We start from the raw sequence: 18,972 nt of genomic DNA on the forward strand, positions 1-18,972 counted from the left end.
TGGCTCTTTCCCAAGTAGTCCTACCACACTGTATCTAGCCTCACTTGTGGTCAACCGTTTTTGTGCTGCAAGCACCTTGAGACATTACGATGATAAGTTGCTCTATACAACAACCTTTGACATGACATAACATGGCACATGACAAATTAAAAGGTTGTGACCGGGAGAGTGATTTGGCTGTGGCTTAGCCACTCTGTGGATGGTAATTCAGCCACTGTGAATGGAAGCCTGTCCAGTTTTTCAATTTACAGCATTGTATATTTAGCTCCCCTTTGTACCATTTCTATCTGTGTATCAGTTAGATTGTATTCTGAAAACAGAATGTACTGTTTATAAACCGCCAAGGCACAAAGCATGCACGCAAAGATTGTAGCGTCCAGCAAAATAACATAATAGAACGTAACTGAGATTAGCATGTTGTAATAGTGCCAAATCCTGTTGCAGTACGTTGATAGCATAAGACACAATGTTGCCCAATGAATATACTCTGGAGGTCAACGTTGTTAACCCCTTATCCTCCACATCTAAAGCTTTTTCTTAGTTTATACGGTCTATTTCCTGTATTCCTTCTGCGGCTTCTTGTTGGGAAATCTTCCAGATTTTATTATAGGCAGCATAAATGTCTGCATATATGAAATGTTTTTGACGTTGTTTCCTAGGTCCTAGTAAAAAGTCCATAAGATCCATGTCTTGTGAGAGTAAAGATAAGTGATGTTTCACTTCTGCAAGTGTTGAGGTTTCTAGCCATTCTAGGCACAACTTCCCAACACTATAGGATGTCACTACCCCTGTATGTTCTCTCTGTACATATCGTGGATCTGGCCTATGCATACTGAGTCCCTTGGTGATGTGCAGGAACCGTTTAAGACATGTGTTTGTGTCTAAGGGCCAAACCACCCACTCCTTCCAATTTGGATCTGATCTATTGCCCTTCAGTACGTCATCAACTGTTGCCCCTGCCTTTGAAGACGAATTCTACCACCTCTGTGTTGGTGTAGGAAACTTTAGAGTGTTCAGCTCCTTTATCTTGGCTATTCCAAGACAGGATGTCTGTTGCACAGTATCATTTAAAAAGATAATCTGCTGTGGAATGGGGCATGCTCGAAATAGTGCATCTGTACCCTGGACTTGCCAATTCTTTGAACCCCAAATTTTGAGTCAATTTCATCTTTCCATAGGTTGAAACCCTGTTCAGACAATTGGGTCAAAAAGGAAGCAGAGTAAATCCGTTTATTGTTTGTTAACATCATTTTCAGTACTAATTTTGGTGCAACCTTATAATAAAATGAGGCTGGGTCTGTGGTGTTAAACCCTGAAAAGTATGCAGATTTCTGTGAAAACATTTGTGAACTACTTTTTGGTGGTGTTGGGCAATGTTCCCACTGATTGTACAGGAACTACGCAGTTTACGGATAACATATACTGTGGGCTTGGTGGCAAACTGACTCTGTACACCCCCACCGAATATGTCCGCTTATATTTTTGCATTAGCTAGCTCGCAATGCAACTAGAATCTCCTGTTATCAGAGAGATTAGTTTTTGCCAACCTCAAAACAGAAGAACCTCAGACTCGTGGAAACACTATACTATTTTCACTCAGTCAATTGTGCTTGCTTATTTTGCTCTCAGAGAGATACACAGAAGAAACAGAAGAGCGTGTTTACAATAAGAATTTATTGTACCGTTGTTCTTCTCATGTAAAATAAGTGCACTGCTACAACTGTAACACAGTAGCAGAGATATAGAACCAGCAGTACAGTGAATGAAAAGAAACAGTTTTGTTCTACCATTTTGCAATAGTTATGAACACATACATGAATATGAAATACATTTATAAAATAAAATGCGTACTCCTAAGATGCCTGCCTAGATGTACCTTAGTGTACCTTGCATGTGAGTAGGTGCAAATGAGCATGAGTGCCTAATTCTAAGAGCCTAAGTCTAAGAGCCAAGGATCCCACAAGGATTTAGTGGAACCCCCATACCCGAATAGTGAGAGTGCAGGACTTCGTCCTAGACTTGAGCTGGACACCCGCCAAGGGATCGTCAGACCACTATCAGCTGGAGCGATGGCATGCCGGAGCCGCAGCGTCTCTGGTCAGTGTGTCGGCCTTGAAGTCTTGGTTCCCTCCTGCTTACTGATAGCAAGAGGTGCTGTATTTATACAGTCTATGTGCATATGATCCCCATTATTCAGTATGAGGATGACGCTGGGGATTGAACCTTGTGCTTCGATGGGAAAGGTGAAGTGTACCTCCTGGAGAGTGAACTCATAAAGTATTCATATGTGCTAAGGATGACATCTTAGCAATATTGAATGAGAAAAACCAAGCCTCAGCATGGAACTAGGTGAAAGGTTTAGTCCATAAAAGGTTACAGTCCTTATATTGTCTCCATACAAGGCATTCTGTCCTAATTTGGAGTTATGTCATTATAAGGCTCGTTCATATGAAATGACGGGGAGAGGACGTAAAGTGTACGATGTTCCCTGGATCTATATCAGGGTACCGATATTAAATATAACACAACAAGCATGTTTGAGGTGTTTTCTAGAAAATGCAATTAAAAATTAATTGCTCATGTGCACCTTGAAGACTATCCTGCAAACTCCATTATCCCAATTGAATAATGAATAAAACCACGTTAAAACCAGCAGACTATTGGTAAGAAGTAGCAGCCAGAAAGGCCCACAGCTTGACTGGTACTCTTTCATAGTCTTTGCTGAAGGCAAGTGATCAGACTGGAACAAATGGCTCACAACCCATGTCCAACTATTTTAGTTTTCATTAGAATCTTTAATAAGCATCAGCACTCTCTAAAGTTTAATTGTAGTTTAAATGACAATAGAAATTGTTCAAGGAAAGAATCAATGGTGTGCAAGAAACAAATTAATGGATTGTAGGAAGGTAAGCTAATGGGTTTTTGAAAGTTACATATTTCTAAGACTAAGTAAAAATTAATAAATAAGAATGTTTATGGTTTACCTTCTCAGGAGTTGTCTGTACTCTTCTTGTCTAGTCTGCATTGTTCTTCTCATGATGTTCTGGAACACCTCTCTGTCTAATGCCCAGGTCTTGGCATTGCTGGCAGCTTTGGGAAGATGAACATTGTGATGGAAAACAATACATTAAAATACAAATCATAAGACAAACATTTTCCCATCAGACAGCAGTGAGTGACATTTTATTTAAACCTATGAACTTTTATAGGGATGTGAGCTCCCTTGAATTGTGCGGTGCCAAATATAATTTTTGTCATAAATGCACGCCCTCTCATTAAGAGAAGCTTTTGAGTACTGATGGGCCAGGAAATGAGAGTTACAATGAGAGTTACAAGCCAAATTGTAGTTACAAGATCCACAGTAGCATCAAGAATCGTTTATTTCACTCACAAGTATTGCCTGCTAAAATCAGGGAGGGAAATGAAAGGTTACATGGGGAATCAGATGTGCTTAATTTGTAAAACAATAAGGGCTCAGGCCCAAAGTACTGCTCAGAGGCTAGCGGCTGGCGCTATAAATAGCGGCAGGCCAAATACCTTAATTAATCCTCCTGTGGCCTTTATCCACCACCGGACACTCCCTGACCCTTTATCTTAATTTTGCAGGTACTTTTTCATCCCTGGTTTCTCTTTGTCACTGTTTTTCCATCTTTCTCTCCCCTCTTGTGTTTTTCTCTCTGTTGCTCATGGTGAAAATCTGCTGAGGAAAAATAAGGACCAGTCTCCAAACATGAGTGCTGATGGGCCCCACCTGCAACAACCGGGTCAAATTAAGCACTGTGAAACAGAATTGGAATTACGGATTTTTCCAGTAATTACTCATTATTCGGGGAACCCCCTGAGTCCCACCTGTAAATCCTGTTAGCCCTGCTCACCCGCAGAGTTACTAATACCCCCAAAATTGATCATTCTTGGTGTGAAGTTTAGGAGGATATGAGTAACGTGAACTGTTGCCCCTTAAAATTGTATTATCTAAATAAAAACACACATTTCGTCATTCTACTGTTGCTTTCCAGTATGATCCTTCCACCTCATGAAGGCAGGTGAGCAGACTCCTTGCAACCTACGAAGATTAACTACATTAACAATGTTTTCTACAGTGTACCAAGTTTGGACGATATGTTCTGTAGTTGCATTTGAGATACAGTGGCCAGAAGTGGAGCTCCTTCCAACACATTAGGTTTCTTATAGTGTGTCTCTCTCTAATTGGCATACTAATGTAGTCATAATATTTCCATTTTAAAGACTACAGTGGTTATTTAAAGACTTGTGGGCTGTACACCATTATGCAAGAACAGCGTAGGTATGTACTCTTGGAAACCTACAGCAAGCCATATTTAGGGTCCACTGACTGCCAGACAAATCTCTTTGGCTTCAGAGGAGCTGCCGCCACAGTGGAGCCTCTGAAGACACTGTAACTTCACTAAACGGCTGTCCTGTTTCATGTGAATGTTCAGCAAATTGTTTGTTGTAAAAACAAACTCCTAAAGTGTGAGTTTTTGAAAAACACAACCATAATGGCAAAGACACAATAAGCGATTTCTCCCAGGGTGTGGTGGTCATTTTATTTATTTTCTGATCAGACTATTCCAAGAAGTCCCGTACTGTAAACAAAGGTACATCAGAATATGCTCCCTTAATAGAGCAGTTAGACTGACAGCTTTAAGTCCTTTGTGCCATCAGTGTAAGAGGGCACAAACAGCAAAAATATGACGGTCTGCTTCATTCTAAATAGCAAGAAACACAGTTGATGGACAGAATGTAGAACAATGTCATACATTCACCCCAGTACAAGGATCTGGGCCTAAATCCATCGTTTTTTTGCACTCCACACCACCCTGGGTTAGACACTGGCTATATGCAAATCAGCTCTGACCCTGTGCCCCATGGGAACAGTCCAGTCTGAACTACCAAGCCATGTCTTTCCCAGACCGGAGTCAAGCATCCAAGGACCGGTTTCTGGCTATCAGCCTTCATCAGCCAGGATAGCTTGACTCCAGTGGTGTGGAGAGCCACCCAGTGTCTAACCCAGAGTGGTGTGGAGTGCAAAAAAACGATGGATTTAGGCCCAGATCCTTGTACTGGGGTGAATGTATGACATTGTTCTACATTCTGTCCATCAACTGTGTTTTTTGCAATCATTCTAAATAGAGCAGAGGGACTGTCAGTTTGGCAGACAAGGTACTCTGCCACATTTGTGGGCAGAGTAGTCTGGTCGCAAAACTCTAAATAACCCCTAAATCCAATAGCATTATTCAAATATTGATAGATCAATATCAGTATTCGTTTTATTTTGACTGTACAAAATGTTAGGGCATCATGAAGAGGCTACCAGTAATCGGTTAAAACAATTGACAGATGGCTCCTCTGCCTATTCAATAGTCCATCAGCACAAGTAAACTGCAATGGATTCCTAAATGACACAACATACTTAGACAGGGGAACCAGGCAGTGATGCCCTCTCTCCCCTCTCCTGTTCCTCATAGGCTTAGAACCACTGGCTATAGTTATTAGAGAACATCTTGGAATCGCCAGGATTAAGACATCTGTTGGGATCTGAAACTTATGCTCCATGTAGAAGACATCCTTTTCACCCTCTCATTGAAGGACGTGTCCTTAAAGACGCTGATGTCACTGATCACAGCATTTTTCACCTTTTCAGGATGATCCATTAATTGGTCCAAAAGCAAAGCCATGCCTATCATGAGGGTGACCACAACAGGCATTTTGTCTGGCTTTCTTTTCAAATGGGTCCTCTCCAAAATAAAATATTTAGGAATCCTGATCAGCAGCAACATCCCAAGCATGGATAACACTTTTTCTCTAATCAATCAAATGCAACGTGATTTCAAGAGATGGCACCATCTTCAACTCTCACTGGGGGGCAGAATTTAAATTATTAGGGTGAAGGTGGCACCTAGATTCAACTACGTCTTGAGCATGCTGCCATTGGTCATTCCACAATCCACTCTGCAGTTCTTAGACAGACAAATTAAATAATTAATATTGGGGGACGAATGATCCAGACTCAACATACCTAAAAGATATGCCGATACAGTCTCCAGAGGACTAAGACTCCCCTAGATCTAACATTATTGTACTGCACATCAATTATCACAACTGGCACACCATTTTCGGGACGACATGGAAACCTCCCCTACTGGGGAATCATAGAGAGATACCTACAAAGGGGTGCAAGGGGGGCCCAGGTACTCTACAGAAAGCATAAGGGATCTGTTGATCCCTCAAACCAGACATTGACCTCGTCAGTAACAACCTGGAGGTCCATCACCAATGGCTTTAATACAATGGCTTCCTACATCTTGGCTCCCTCATCTAGCTCAATGTAGACCTACAAATAGGCATATGTCCTTTCATTTGGCCTTAATGCCCCTCTAAGGGCATAGGTACTTTTAAACACAACATGACGAACTTGACATTGAAAGACTATCAGACCTTCTCTAAGGAATTCCAATTTGACTCGAACCAACTTTGGATGTACACTCAACTTCACAGTTGTCTTAACAATAAGCTGAAAGCAATGCCCAACTGAATGCAAACTTCACTTATACATTAGTATTTTGTGAAATAGGTCTCACTCAAGAAACTCAAAAATAACAGTTGATGGAAAGAATGCAGAACAATGTCATACATTCACCCCAGTACAGAGATCTGGGCCTAAATCCATCGTTTTTTTGCTCACCATGCTGTTCCAGTTTGAACCCAACCATATGCAAATCAGTCTTGACCCTGTGCCTCATGGGAACAGTCCAGCCCAAACTGCCAAGCCAGGTCCTCCTTGGACTGAAAACAAGCATCCTGGGACCCGTTTCTGGGTTTCACCCATCTTCAGCCAGGATAGCTTGATTCCAGTGGTGGAGTGAGCTAAAGAATGATGATGGATTAAACCCAGATCAGTTGACTGGGGGTGAGTGCTTGCATTGTTCAACACTTCGTCCATCAACCCCTTTGGTTTTGCTTTGTTCGTCCTAAGTTGGCAGTGTATGCCCAGAGGTGGGTCCCTTGCTCACTTTGCCACTAGATTCAAGCTAGCCTGGCTGATTATGGTTGATTAGCCAGAAACCGGTCCCCGGATACTGGTTTCCGGTCCAGGGATGAAATGAAACTGGGGTGGCGGAGTGAGCTACAGAATGATGATGGGTTAAACCCAGATCAGTTGACTGAGGGTGAGTGCTTGCATTGTTCAACACTCCGTCCATCATCCCCTTAGGTTTTGCTTGGTTCGCCCTAAGTTGGCAGGGTATGCCCAGACGTGGGTCCCTTGCTCACTTTGCCACTGTATTCAAGCTAGCCTGGCGGATGACGGCTCAGTAGCCAGAAACCGGTCCCAGACTACTTTTTTCTGGTCCAGGAAAGACATGCTGGGGTGGTGGCGTGAGCTAAAGAATGATGGATTAAACCCAGATCAGTTGACTGGTGGTGAGTTCTTGCATTGTTGCAACACTCCGTCCATCATCCCCTTACTAACTTGATCATAGAAGAGTTATGTTTGAAGCCCACACGCAGTAACTTGAGTCACAGGTGGTCGGGTTACACCCCTACAACCTATTCAGAAGTGGTCTACAGAACATTCTAAATAAAAAAGGGAGAAACACAAAGACAAACATTGGAATACTGGAGAGGAGGTCTATGCCAGCCATTATAAACCTACCCTCTATTCACGATCAAGACCTGAGTGAAGCATAACTTAAGTTAGGATATTTTAAACTTATCCACCTATGGTATTTGACCCCTGTAAAGCTCAACGAAGCAGAATCGGTCGCATCTACGAACTGCTGAAGGTGTGGTCTACTGGGAAGTGATATTATTCATAATATATGGTCATGCCCCTCTCTCACTACATTCCGGGAAGACATCTGAAGGATGCTCAACCTTCCGGGTTTATGTTCTATCAGGCCCTCCATTGAAATTGTGTTCCTATATGAAACAAACACGGTTGTAGGTCTCAATCTCTCTACTAAACATTGGCTCAGCTACTCACTTGCCATAGTCAAGGACTCTTTCCTTGAGAGCATAGCATGCCCCTTTCTCATATGATTCTTGTAAGGACCTAGAGTTTTGGTCATTATATCTAAGCTTTTTGCCTCACTACCACTATTGAACTTAGGTCAATTTTCTCTAACATGGGGGGGGGGGGGTTCTTACCCTATACAGTGACCTCTCACAGTACGATGGAAACTCTATTCTGTATGATTAACTGGACATCAAGATTATAAATCAGGTTAGTCACCAAATCTGACATCCTTGTATCTTAAAATGTTTCACATTGTGCGCTCCAATTAGGTTTTCTATTTCCTTTAATTTTCAATACGCTGTATGTTTATGGCATGTTTTTGTGGCTTTTTGATATACTTTGGGTCATTCATGGTATGTTTCTTTGTAAAAAGTAAGTTAGCAACCTTGGATATTGGTTGGTTGGAATGATGCGATAAATGACTTGTTATCATTCTTTGTGTTATAAATACATATAGAAAAGCATTCAAACAGAGATGATAGCTTTGGGAAATGTGTCTGTAAGTTTCAATGAAGCTTCATATATACCAGCAGCAATGCTTATCCTCTCCAGCTCAATCGGTGTCACTGATGAATGCACGCTTTGCTCTTGTAGCTGCACTATCATTTCCATCCAATGCTAAATACTGTGCATAAGAAATATCAGCTTTTGCTCTCAGTATCACAAATCCCTATTTTTATCAAGGTGACTGTCTTTCAACCCTAAGATAGGTGCAGTCATACCATGCTAATAACACCGTTTTGACACTTCAGACTTCTAAAATCCAAGATCTGTTACACAGCTACCTTCCTGGACAAATCAAAGACCTGTATCACAGCTACCTTCCTAGACAAATTCATTAGGTAAACCATGTTGGTATTTCATGTTGTCCCTTCCCTCAACATCTGCATTTTGTAGAAATTACTTATGGTAATTGCTGTTTCTTGCAGTAGAATTTTTAAATATGCCAATACTGCCAAAGACAATGTTGTTTTGATGTGAAGCAGAGAGGGGGACCAATGATGAGAACTATAGTTATACACCATAGGAATCATTCATTTTGATGCGTCGGATATCATTCTTTCTCTTGAAAAATTATCTGAACCTGTGGCATGATTACATACAACCAAATTGCACTTTAGTTCCTCCAGAATGCGGAATAACTGTATGAACATGGTTATACATGTTAGCTAACTCTCCTAGCTCCATTGCTCACAGCCCAGCCCGGATTCTCCCCAGTATTCCTTCCTCCAGCCCAACACATATTCCAAACTACCACAGGCCCACTATTGGCTAAAACGATTAGCAGCCATCCAGCTGCTGCACCCACACGCGCACGCCGCTTGAAATAATCCTGTTGTGGCAGCCACGGTTCCTTTTCAATCCAGTGAGCGACGATGCCGTAGTTTCACGGGATCTGCAATCTGTACACGGACACGATGGATGTTTAGAGCGACATTCAATGCCAGCGCCTCAATTAGTTGCGGCTTAAAGTTACCCCCGAAGAATCGCAAACGGCGTTTTGGAATGTAGGTGCCACACATCAAAATAAGGAATCGCAAAAATTGCAATTCCTTATTTTGCTCAAGCACTTAAGGAATTGCAATGTTTTGATTCCTTAAATGCTATGTAGGGGTGCCTTTTAAATTGCGATTTGGGCATAAGGAATCGCAAAATACCACCTACTCCAAGTAGATGGTATTTTGCGATTTCCTGTCAAAAAGCATTTTTTTTTTAATTCAAAGTGCCATGTGGCGCACAGACATGCCCTTAGGGCATGTCTGTGCGCCACATGTACTTACAAGCACATTCCAGGGGTGCATAAGGTGTCCTTCGAACACCCTGGCACCCTTGGAATAGCGATTCTCAAATTGCGGTTGTCTCAAAGAAAATCGCAATTTGAGAATGTACTCCCATTCATTCCTATGGGGCTCTTGGCCCATAGGAATGAATGGGACACTCATTCCTTAATTGCGATTCGCAATTTGCTAATCGCAATTAAGGAATTTTAGGGATTCGCAAAAAAATTGCGAATTATTACCTACATTCCATTTTGCAATTCTCAAATAGCGATTCCTTAAAAATCGCTATTTGAGAATCGCAAAAAGTGAATTATCTACATATGCCCCATAGACACAAGCCGATGAAAAATAGGGGCAGGGGATTGGGTGGGGGTTCTCTTCCGTACTGAACTACCACAGATCATCCCCAGAGCAGCGCTTGCGCGCTGGCTCAGGATCGACCTAAAAAAAAACAGACTTGTACTGAACAGTTTCTAATATCTGTTTGCAACAATTATGTAACAGGTTTGTGATATGTTTAATTTTGCACTAGAGGTTTTATTTTTATTCTTCATGATTGCAAACATGCTCGCTCCTTCATATGAAAGAGCTACCCACCACGGTTTTAAGTGGTTTGTGGAATGGTGGTGGTGTGACCATGTGCTCTGTGGGATATAGTAACCCCAGGCAAACATAATAAAGATATTGCAAGGCACCTCGAAGTTCCATAACATTATAAAGGAACTTCTCAGTGACTTACAATATCCTTATCATGTGCAGCAGGGGGTAATTTTTACTTTATATATTGAACCAAAAATATCAAGGACAAAAGTAACAAAAGGTAAGTGCCTGTAGGGAAGTATAGATTGACTATTATGAACTCCTCATTTATATACTTTGGATATATATATATTGTCTATGTACATATATATGGACTGATGTATAGAAAATCCATACACTTAACTGGCAATAATGTTGTTCTCAATATGTTGACAAAGATAATAAGCAATAACGGTATTCCATACTCAATATTCAGGACCCACATCTATGCTGCGGCGCCACAAATATGACATTAAAATTAATAAATTCTTTGACACTGGATTTCAATTAAACTCATTGTGGAAAAGGGCAGGTGTATGCCGAGCCAACACAAGGAATGATGTTCAAAAACCTTGCTAACATTATGTTATATAGTGCATGATTTTTAGCAGTAGGCACTAGTAAAAGATATGAGCATGAACAATACCTTTTACCGAAGCAGTTCTTGTGCAGTTGTACAAAATTGCAAGCTCCCCAAATGCTGTCCACTCTGGTATGGATGTTAGAAGTTTGTTTAGTTGAAAAACCTCCAATTTTCCCTCTGTGAATAAAATTAAGAGAACAGTTTAATAGTACAATTTATTCACAAGCAACTGGATTTTAAATGTAACAATCCTATGGCATTGTACTATGACATACCATTGAACAGTCCAACAAAAGCCATACACATTTAGAAATCAAGGGCCCTATTTACAAAGCATTTTTGCTATCATAATTGTCCTGATTAGTAAAAATGGGCTGTTTGTGGCGGAAATTTTATTTTTTCCATATGTACAAAACCTCCAACCTGTGATTCTCCAGAATCGCAGTTTGGTGAGGAAATCGCTATTTGCCATGTTTAAGGTATCCCTTTTCAAATAACGATTTCCAGTGTCATGTGTCAAGATTTGCGACCAAAATGTGGTTGCAATATCTTGATAGGTTACCTTCAACTCAAAGTTGGTGGTAAGGCATTCTGTCAGTCAGTCAGAAATACTTTATTTGGTTCATAGCAAAAACCATAAAAGTACACAAACATCAGAAGTCAAGCCCAAAATACAATACATAGTTAAAAACTATCAGTACATACACTACAATAAATTTCATCCATTAGCAAGCATTTATGAGACAAGGGAACACAACACGGAACAGGACATTGCGCGACAGATTCTAAAATCCACTATTTACAACAGGTCCACTTAATTTTTTTCCTTAGTCTCATAGCTACAGTCAAAAAGTTTGCTACATTAAAAATCACCCAAATATTAGACAATAGCTGAAGGTACATAAGGGCCGGTTTAACTTGTCTAACCCTTTTTTTTTAAATTAGAGGTCGGATAAACTGTTTTCTAATTGAGTTAAAATATTTACAAAAAAACATAAAGTGCGTGGTATCCATAATGGAGAATCCGTCACAAGGGCAGATCTCCAGGTCTGTAGATCTAGTCCAACCTGGACGTTCAGTTAAAAGGAGGTGAAATTTGTTTAACCTGAACTTGGTCAACAGAAATCTGTGATTAGCGTTATTGACCGTTCTCAAGTATAGTTCTAACTTACTGGAATTTATTAATAGCGGGTGAGCCCTTACAGATGGTTTGGTCAGCTCCTTGTCTTCTCTGTCCAGACCCTTTCTGAGCTTGTATGTTTCCTTAGCCTATTTCACATCCCCCTTAACTAAATTAAATGGCTGATCAAACAGTTCTGGACAACCTAATGTGTCAGCTAATTTTTTGACATAGTTCAGCCAGGGGATGGAATTACTATGCTCAAGGGCTAAACAGTCCCTCAAAACCTCGTGATTTAATTCCAGTTCAGGGTTCAACCATAGTGCAATCCATTTTAAAAGTGGTGCTATAGCTATTAGATCTTCCAAATAATCCACCCCACATTCTTGATGAACAATATAACCAGGGGTTGATTAGGGGACCGATAAAATAGTCTTCAAAAACTTGTCCTCTACAATCTGTAACATCTTAAAATTTTTAATGCCCCATAAATCAGCCCCATACATAGCTAAAGAGATACATTTAGCATCATAAACTTTCAAAACTGCTTGTAATGGTTTTACTCCTAGTTTCCGCGCAAAACCAAGTACGGCCAAAGTAGACCTGGCAAAAACATTGCGTTTCGCTGCTAATTGGGGCACCCATGTGGAGCTGTCATCCAAAATAACCCCTAGGTAAGGAAATCTTGAGACCTTGGACAACACATTCCCTCACAATGCAGGGTCTTCATTTGTTTGCCATTCTTACCCACAGCCATTACATGGGACTTCAAAAAGTTGACACTAAGGTCTAATGCTTTCATAAAATCATAAAATTAGTTTAAAAGGCGTTGTAACCCTATTGGTGTGCGAGTTAAAAGAGCGTCATCGTCCGCATAAAGTAATGCCGGTATAAAAGACTTGCCTGCCCTCGGTAGATCCTTACATGCCTCCCCTAATGTAGCACCTAGTTCATTGATATAGAGGGTAAATAGTAACGGGGCTAGGATACAACCCTGCCTAACCCCGTTCATAATCCCGATCTTACCCGTGCAGTTGCCCTGGCGGTCGTATCTAACTGTGGCAGTGAGGTCCCTATGCAGATCTGCTAGGAAATACACGATATTTTCATCAATTCCTAACTTTAGAGGTAAGCCCCATAATTTGGACCTGGTCACTCGGTCAAAGGCCAAGGACAGGTCCATGAATCGTATATACAGTGTACCCCTTTTGGCAAATTTATATATTCCTGATTAGCAGATGGAGGTTGAGGCTTTGGTCTATTGTGCCTCGCCCTTTCCTAAAACCAAATTGCAGGGCAGAAAGGTTACTCGATTTTTCCAGTTTGTCTGTAAGTTTGCTCAAAACCACCCGACCTAAGACTTTCACTGCAAAGTCAATGAGGGAGATCGGGTGATAATTACTAGGTTCCCCTCTATTACCTTTTTTGAAAATCGGTACAATGACTGATTCAGACCAGGTAGCTGGAATACAAGATTTACATACTCTATTAAAAACATTGGTTAAAACTTTGGACCATAGCTTGACATCTGCTTTAAAGAGGTCGGCAGGGACGCCATAGGGACCTGGGGCCTTATTACTAGTCATTTTCCCGATTGCTTCTGCCACCTCTACCTCAGTGACCGATAAAGTATACGAGTAAGAAATAGGGGTGGATAAATCATCCTCACCTGTATTTACCCCTTCATAAACTGATTTAAAATTAGAGAACCACTCCTGTTCCTGGATACCACAATCTAATTGATTGTTACATGGGTCATGAAAATAAGGTTTATTTACTACAGACCAGAATTTTGCGCTATTCTTTAGCATGTCAATAGAGGTTAATTCTTCCCAGGCAACTGCCTTAATTTCTCGTCGTCTGGCTTCCACAACACTTTTGTAGGTTTTCCTTAAGGAAGCCACGTAGGAATTGTCAACAGGTTTACATTTCAGGGCGGACCTTAATTTTTGGTTGGCTAGTGAACATTTATGGTCAAACCAGCCATCCCCCCTGAAGTCCTTTGCTTTACCAGGACGTTTAAGATCCGCAGCTACCTGAGTACAAATTTTAAGATAATCATCTAAGACCTCATTATCCCCTGCTTCGGGGTACATACATGTCTGCAACTCCATACCTCTGTTAATTGAAAGATTATTTAAAAAGTCTTCAGGAACGATCCTACTCCATCTGATCCTACGAGCCTGATCTGTCAGGCAAAGATCATGCTTATCGACCCTGTTTTGGCATTTTTCAGAATTTTCTAACTAGGTCTGCAATGCTGAGGGTCACTGAGTTATGGTCACTAAAGTGTGACCAAGTCACAGAGTAACTAATGATTTTGCTCCCCAGCGTAAGGCTGATAAAGATATAATCAATGATGGAGCAACTACCTCTACCTTTATAAGTGGGTGTCTCCTCGTCTTCCCTTTGTGGGAGCATCAGACCATGATCAGCCAAAATCTTTTCAAGGAGGTCTCCCTGAGCAGAGTGCTCAAAGTGGATATCACCCCGCTCAGGGGGGCCTAACCGGTCAAATGACGAACATTCATCTGGGCACCCATGGATATTAAAATCTCCCAGGAGGAGGATCATACAATGATTATTATTGGCCTCCCTATAGTCTGTCAAGAAGAGGTCAAGAATAACCAGATGGTCAATCATAGTGGCTCTATCATAGGAATTATAAAAATTTACAATTAAAATATTGCAAACCCCTTTACTGGCAATTTGAACTGCCAAACAATAAGGAGAACCAGTGGCTATCTGAGTGTGAGTCCCGGGGATAGTTGCTGCAATTAATGTAACCAGCCCCCCCTTCGCCCTCCCCATGGGTGATGCCACTGCAGCAAGAAAATACGTAGTGTAGCAATCCAAACTGAGGATATTCCCTGTGTCCCAAGTTTCTTGTAATCCAATGATATCTGCTGCCCCTATAGATTCTCTCCAGAATCGGTCATCTATTTTATTCTGAATACCTGCGATGTTCCATGTTATGAAATTTGTAATTACACTACTGGATGGAGTGACCAGCCTATCTGATATATAGTTTACACCTGTTAAGAGTCGCAGACGTCGACCGATTTCAGAATATCTGGTACAGAATTCTCAGCCGTCTCCAAGGGGCACAGGTTCACTCGATTGTCAGTTACATGGGGAGAGATGAGGATCTCATTTCCATTTGCTATCACTTTTCCCCCCTCTTGTCAATCTATCCATTCCAAATCAGAAAATGCATCAAAACGGTTGGTGATGGGGACATTAAAGTGGTTACCTACTTGATGCATGTTATAAAGATTATTATGTGGGTGACCTCTAAAAGTGCTGAATACTGGCAGAGTGTTGATACAGTGCCTTCTTTGGCCATAGTTTGTTCCCTGAAATGGTTTGGAAAAATTTACACTGCCAGCCATGACAGGGGCAGTGGGTAAAAGTAACTTAAATCAAGGGACAGGATCCCACCAAAAGTGTCCCGATTCGGGAAACCACTAATGAACTGCACTACTTGTGGATTACTAAAGTTCACTATAATGCAGTCTCCCTCTAGATACTTTGCTTTATGGCCCACCCAGGTCACTTCCTGACATTGATGATTTTCCCATTTAGATCTGGTCTGAGGGGCCGATTCTTGTCAACCAAAACATCACCTTGTTTTTTAATTCGTGATAGGTTTCTACCCTGACACCCCAGTTAATACGATCACAAGGGGAAAAGACTCCTGCGGCAGGTCAACTCCGTTATTGTTATTCCGGTTGTTTGACGCCGACGGTTTTACTTGGTCTGCTACGTTGTCTTTTTTCACTGGCACCTCAGAGGTACCCAGGCCATTATTGTCAGCTATGCTGCTTTTAAACTCCTGATTTGCTGACTGGGGGGTCTTACTTTTGGCCAAATTCCCACCTTGTTCAATAGAAGCACTCGACCCTTTAGGTAGCTTTTCTTTGGGAGAAGGCTTCTGGATGTTTTTAGCGGGATTAGACAGGGTGGGTGCACTGTTCGGCGAAAGTTTTGCTTCTGCCATTATTTTAAGCATCTCTGAGTTCGCCAGGGTAACCTTATGAAGGTCTTCAAGTTGGGTACCTATCCTCCTCAAACGCTCTACAAGTGGAAGGATAAGAGACTTGACCATATGTTCAATTTTGTCTAATGAATGAGCTATATCCACTGTGTCACTAGGTACATTGTCAGTTATTTCAAGGATAGAGCTATTATGTATGAGGCCGGGTGACTCCCCCTGTGTCGAGGTATTGTTGTTATCTTCGTGAGCACATGCCCTATATTTAGGTAATGTAACTTTCGTCCTCTTAATGAGCCCCCCTTTCTGTCTAATACCACTGCGTTTACGCTTTAAAGCGGACACCGGCGTGCTTTCTGAGGATTTGTGGGCGGCTAAAAGATTAATTCTCTGTTCAATACTTTTTCTGGCCCCCGTCTCAAAACTCGGATAGGCCATATAGGAGACCAGGCTAGTGTCAAGCCCACTAATGTCAGAGGTGATAGAATGCTCCTTGAGTATATCGGTTATAGGGGCGCTCAGAGACTGGGTTTGGGCCGGAGACGTTACTGATGCTATGTTCCCTAACGAAGGTCTTTTTTCGAACATAGGATCGAGAGATAAGCGGCAAACTGTATGATCGATTTCCTTTTCCAGGGCCGAAGCGGCGATGGTGATAAATGCATCTATGGGACCAATGATGCTCCCTCCACCTCCCTTGTTACCAGATTTGTCCCCTTTGGATTTTTTCGCAGCCATGCTCTTGTACTGTAATGCAACCTTAAAGAGACAATTCTCAACAAATAATCATCAGGCAACCTCAACTTTACCAGCTGATGCGTAGGGCCCCCTACAATAATAGAAAGAGTCAAGAGCAAATGGGGTGGCCCAGCCCAGTCTCGTTCTGTCTCGGATGGGCTCAGACTGGCCCGCCCTTGGCCCGGCCTTCGCCTGGTCGCTCCTGTGCGCAACTCGCGGGGAGAGAGGCGTTCCTCGTTTTTCTAGCGCCTCCGGGCGCTCTGGTAGCGTCACTCACGTGCGTGGCCGCCGGGACACCTGGGGATTGTAGTCCCTGCCCCTCGCGGTGGCCGCGGCAGCACTGGCGCTGCAAGTTGTTCCCCTCACGGCAATTGAAGCAGGGACCCAGGACAACAGCATGCCGTTCCCCTCACGGCGCAAAGTAAGTTGTATGTATCCTCCACACACTCAAGTAAGGCATTCACAATGGGACCCCTTCCTCTTTGTGAATGTTGGAAAAACATGTTTTAACAGCAGGCAGTGGTCCCTGGGACCACTGGCTCCTAAAAATTAAAACAAAATGTTTAATTTTTTATTGTTGAAACATATCCCGTTTTCCTTTGAAGAAAAGCAGGTTGAATATCAACTAAATAAAAATGTTATTTAAAGGCAATCACTGACAGGGGGGTCTACTGACCTCAGCTGGCCACTATCCATGTGATGGCAGGCATTCCTAATGGGTCGCAAACTGCAACCTACCTCATTATTATTCAGGAAGCAGGTCGTTTTTTGACCCACTAAGAATCACAGGTATGAAACAAAAAGTTTCATAAATATGGAATGGCAATTTCCAAATAGTGATTCAGATATAATTCGTACTCTTTGTATATCTGACCCAAAATTTGTGTAGTTGCAAAATTCTATAAGTGACTGTCCCCCCAGACTTGAAGGTCACAATGTACTAATCTTGGGTTACATCAAAACTGCCATTTCTGAACTGCTCAACGGTTGCAGTATTCACTGCAGTGCAAAAAGTGCATCCAATATGGGTCTCAGCATCCTTATGCACTGATATTAATGAGACAGGGATTCTGTTCACCAATGCCTCCAATGCAGGGATAAAGGCCTGTGAAGGATATCATACCTCCAGCCCTGCATTCAGAGTGGAAGGATTACAGGATAGCATCCCTTGTTCCTTAACAAGATACGGTATGCCATGCACAATGCAAATACTGGCAAATTCAATTGGTCTGGCTTTGAATATAGCCTGCTGCCGTGGGCTATACCAGTTGTTGAAGTCCCTGAATCTGAATTAAAGTACCCAACTACAGGCGAGGGCCTATAAGGAGGGAGAAGGGCTTTCACAAATGGTTTTGCCCAATACAGAAGGGCTCTAACGCTATCCGAACATTCTAGCTACTGAAGGCAGAATGTTCTAAATTAAAAAGGGAGAAACACGAAGGTAAACATTGGAATGCTGGAGAGGAGGTCTATACCATCCAATATAAGCCCTGAGCCATTGTCTTCAATTGAGCTCTCAACATTCCAGTGCATGTCTTTGTTTTATAGCATTATTCAAACGTTGTCATGAAATGAGAGATCTTGGAAACAAGGCAGATTGCATGCTGGAGGGGTTCACATACTATTTTACCTAGACAAGCACCAGCACTCCTTTTAGTTGTAGTACATGGAGTTGCGGATAAACAAATGGGACTCAGAATGGAAATCAGTCCTTGGATACAAACCTGATTGCATGCTGTAGTGCTCAAAGTTCTTGACAATATCTTGCTGCAGCACATAGTTCTACCTTGTATCTGTACTGCAACGTCCACATGAAATTTCAGTATATTTTGTAGCTGCAATAGGAAATATAACTTAGATCTGAGACCTCTGTTCATGGATTTTGCATATGGGAGAGCTACAAAGTTCCAGAATAGCAACAGCAGTAAATGGTGTATCTCATGAACACAGACATGTGATGTCTCAGTGAGTCTGATGTTTGCCTGTGATCCGGTTGGTAAATGGCAGATCGCAAGTTTAAATCGTAGCAAGATCTACGCAGGTTTTAGTCTTTATAAAGTCTGTGCATTGAGAATCACTAAATTGGGTAATAGTTCTACTGATAATTTACAATACCTTGGGTCAGATGTACAAAGCTTTTTT

At 41.8% G+C, this 18,972-nt stretch overlaps 1 protein-coding gene across 2 annotated transcripts in view; it reads right to left on the reverse strand.

Annotated features, from left to right (window-relative positions):
- PRKG2 (protein kinase cGMP-dependent 2) overlaps positions 1-18,972 on the reverse strand; it is an 898,053-nt gene that overhangs the window by 556,634 nt on the left and 322,447 nt on the right. For both annotated transcript variants that reach the window (XM_086963161.1, XM_086963160.1), the window contains exons 3-4: positions 11,042-11,155; positions 2,985-3,090 (exon numbers count right to left, since the gene is read on the reverse strand). In XM_086963161.1, coding sequence (XP_086819287.1) covers positions 2,985-3,090; positions 11,042-11,155 — 220 coding nt within the window. The remainder of the gene's footprint in view (positions 1-2,984; positions 3,091-11,041; positions 11,156-18,972) is intronic.

Source organism: Lissotriton vulgaris, chromosome 3_1, assembly GCF_964263255.1.
Source record: "Lissotriton vulgaris chromosome 3_1, aLisVul1.2, whole genome shotgun sequence".
Lineage (NCBI taxonomy): Eukaryota > Metazoa > Chordata > Amphibia > Caudata > Salamandridae > Lissotriton > Lissotriton vulgaris.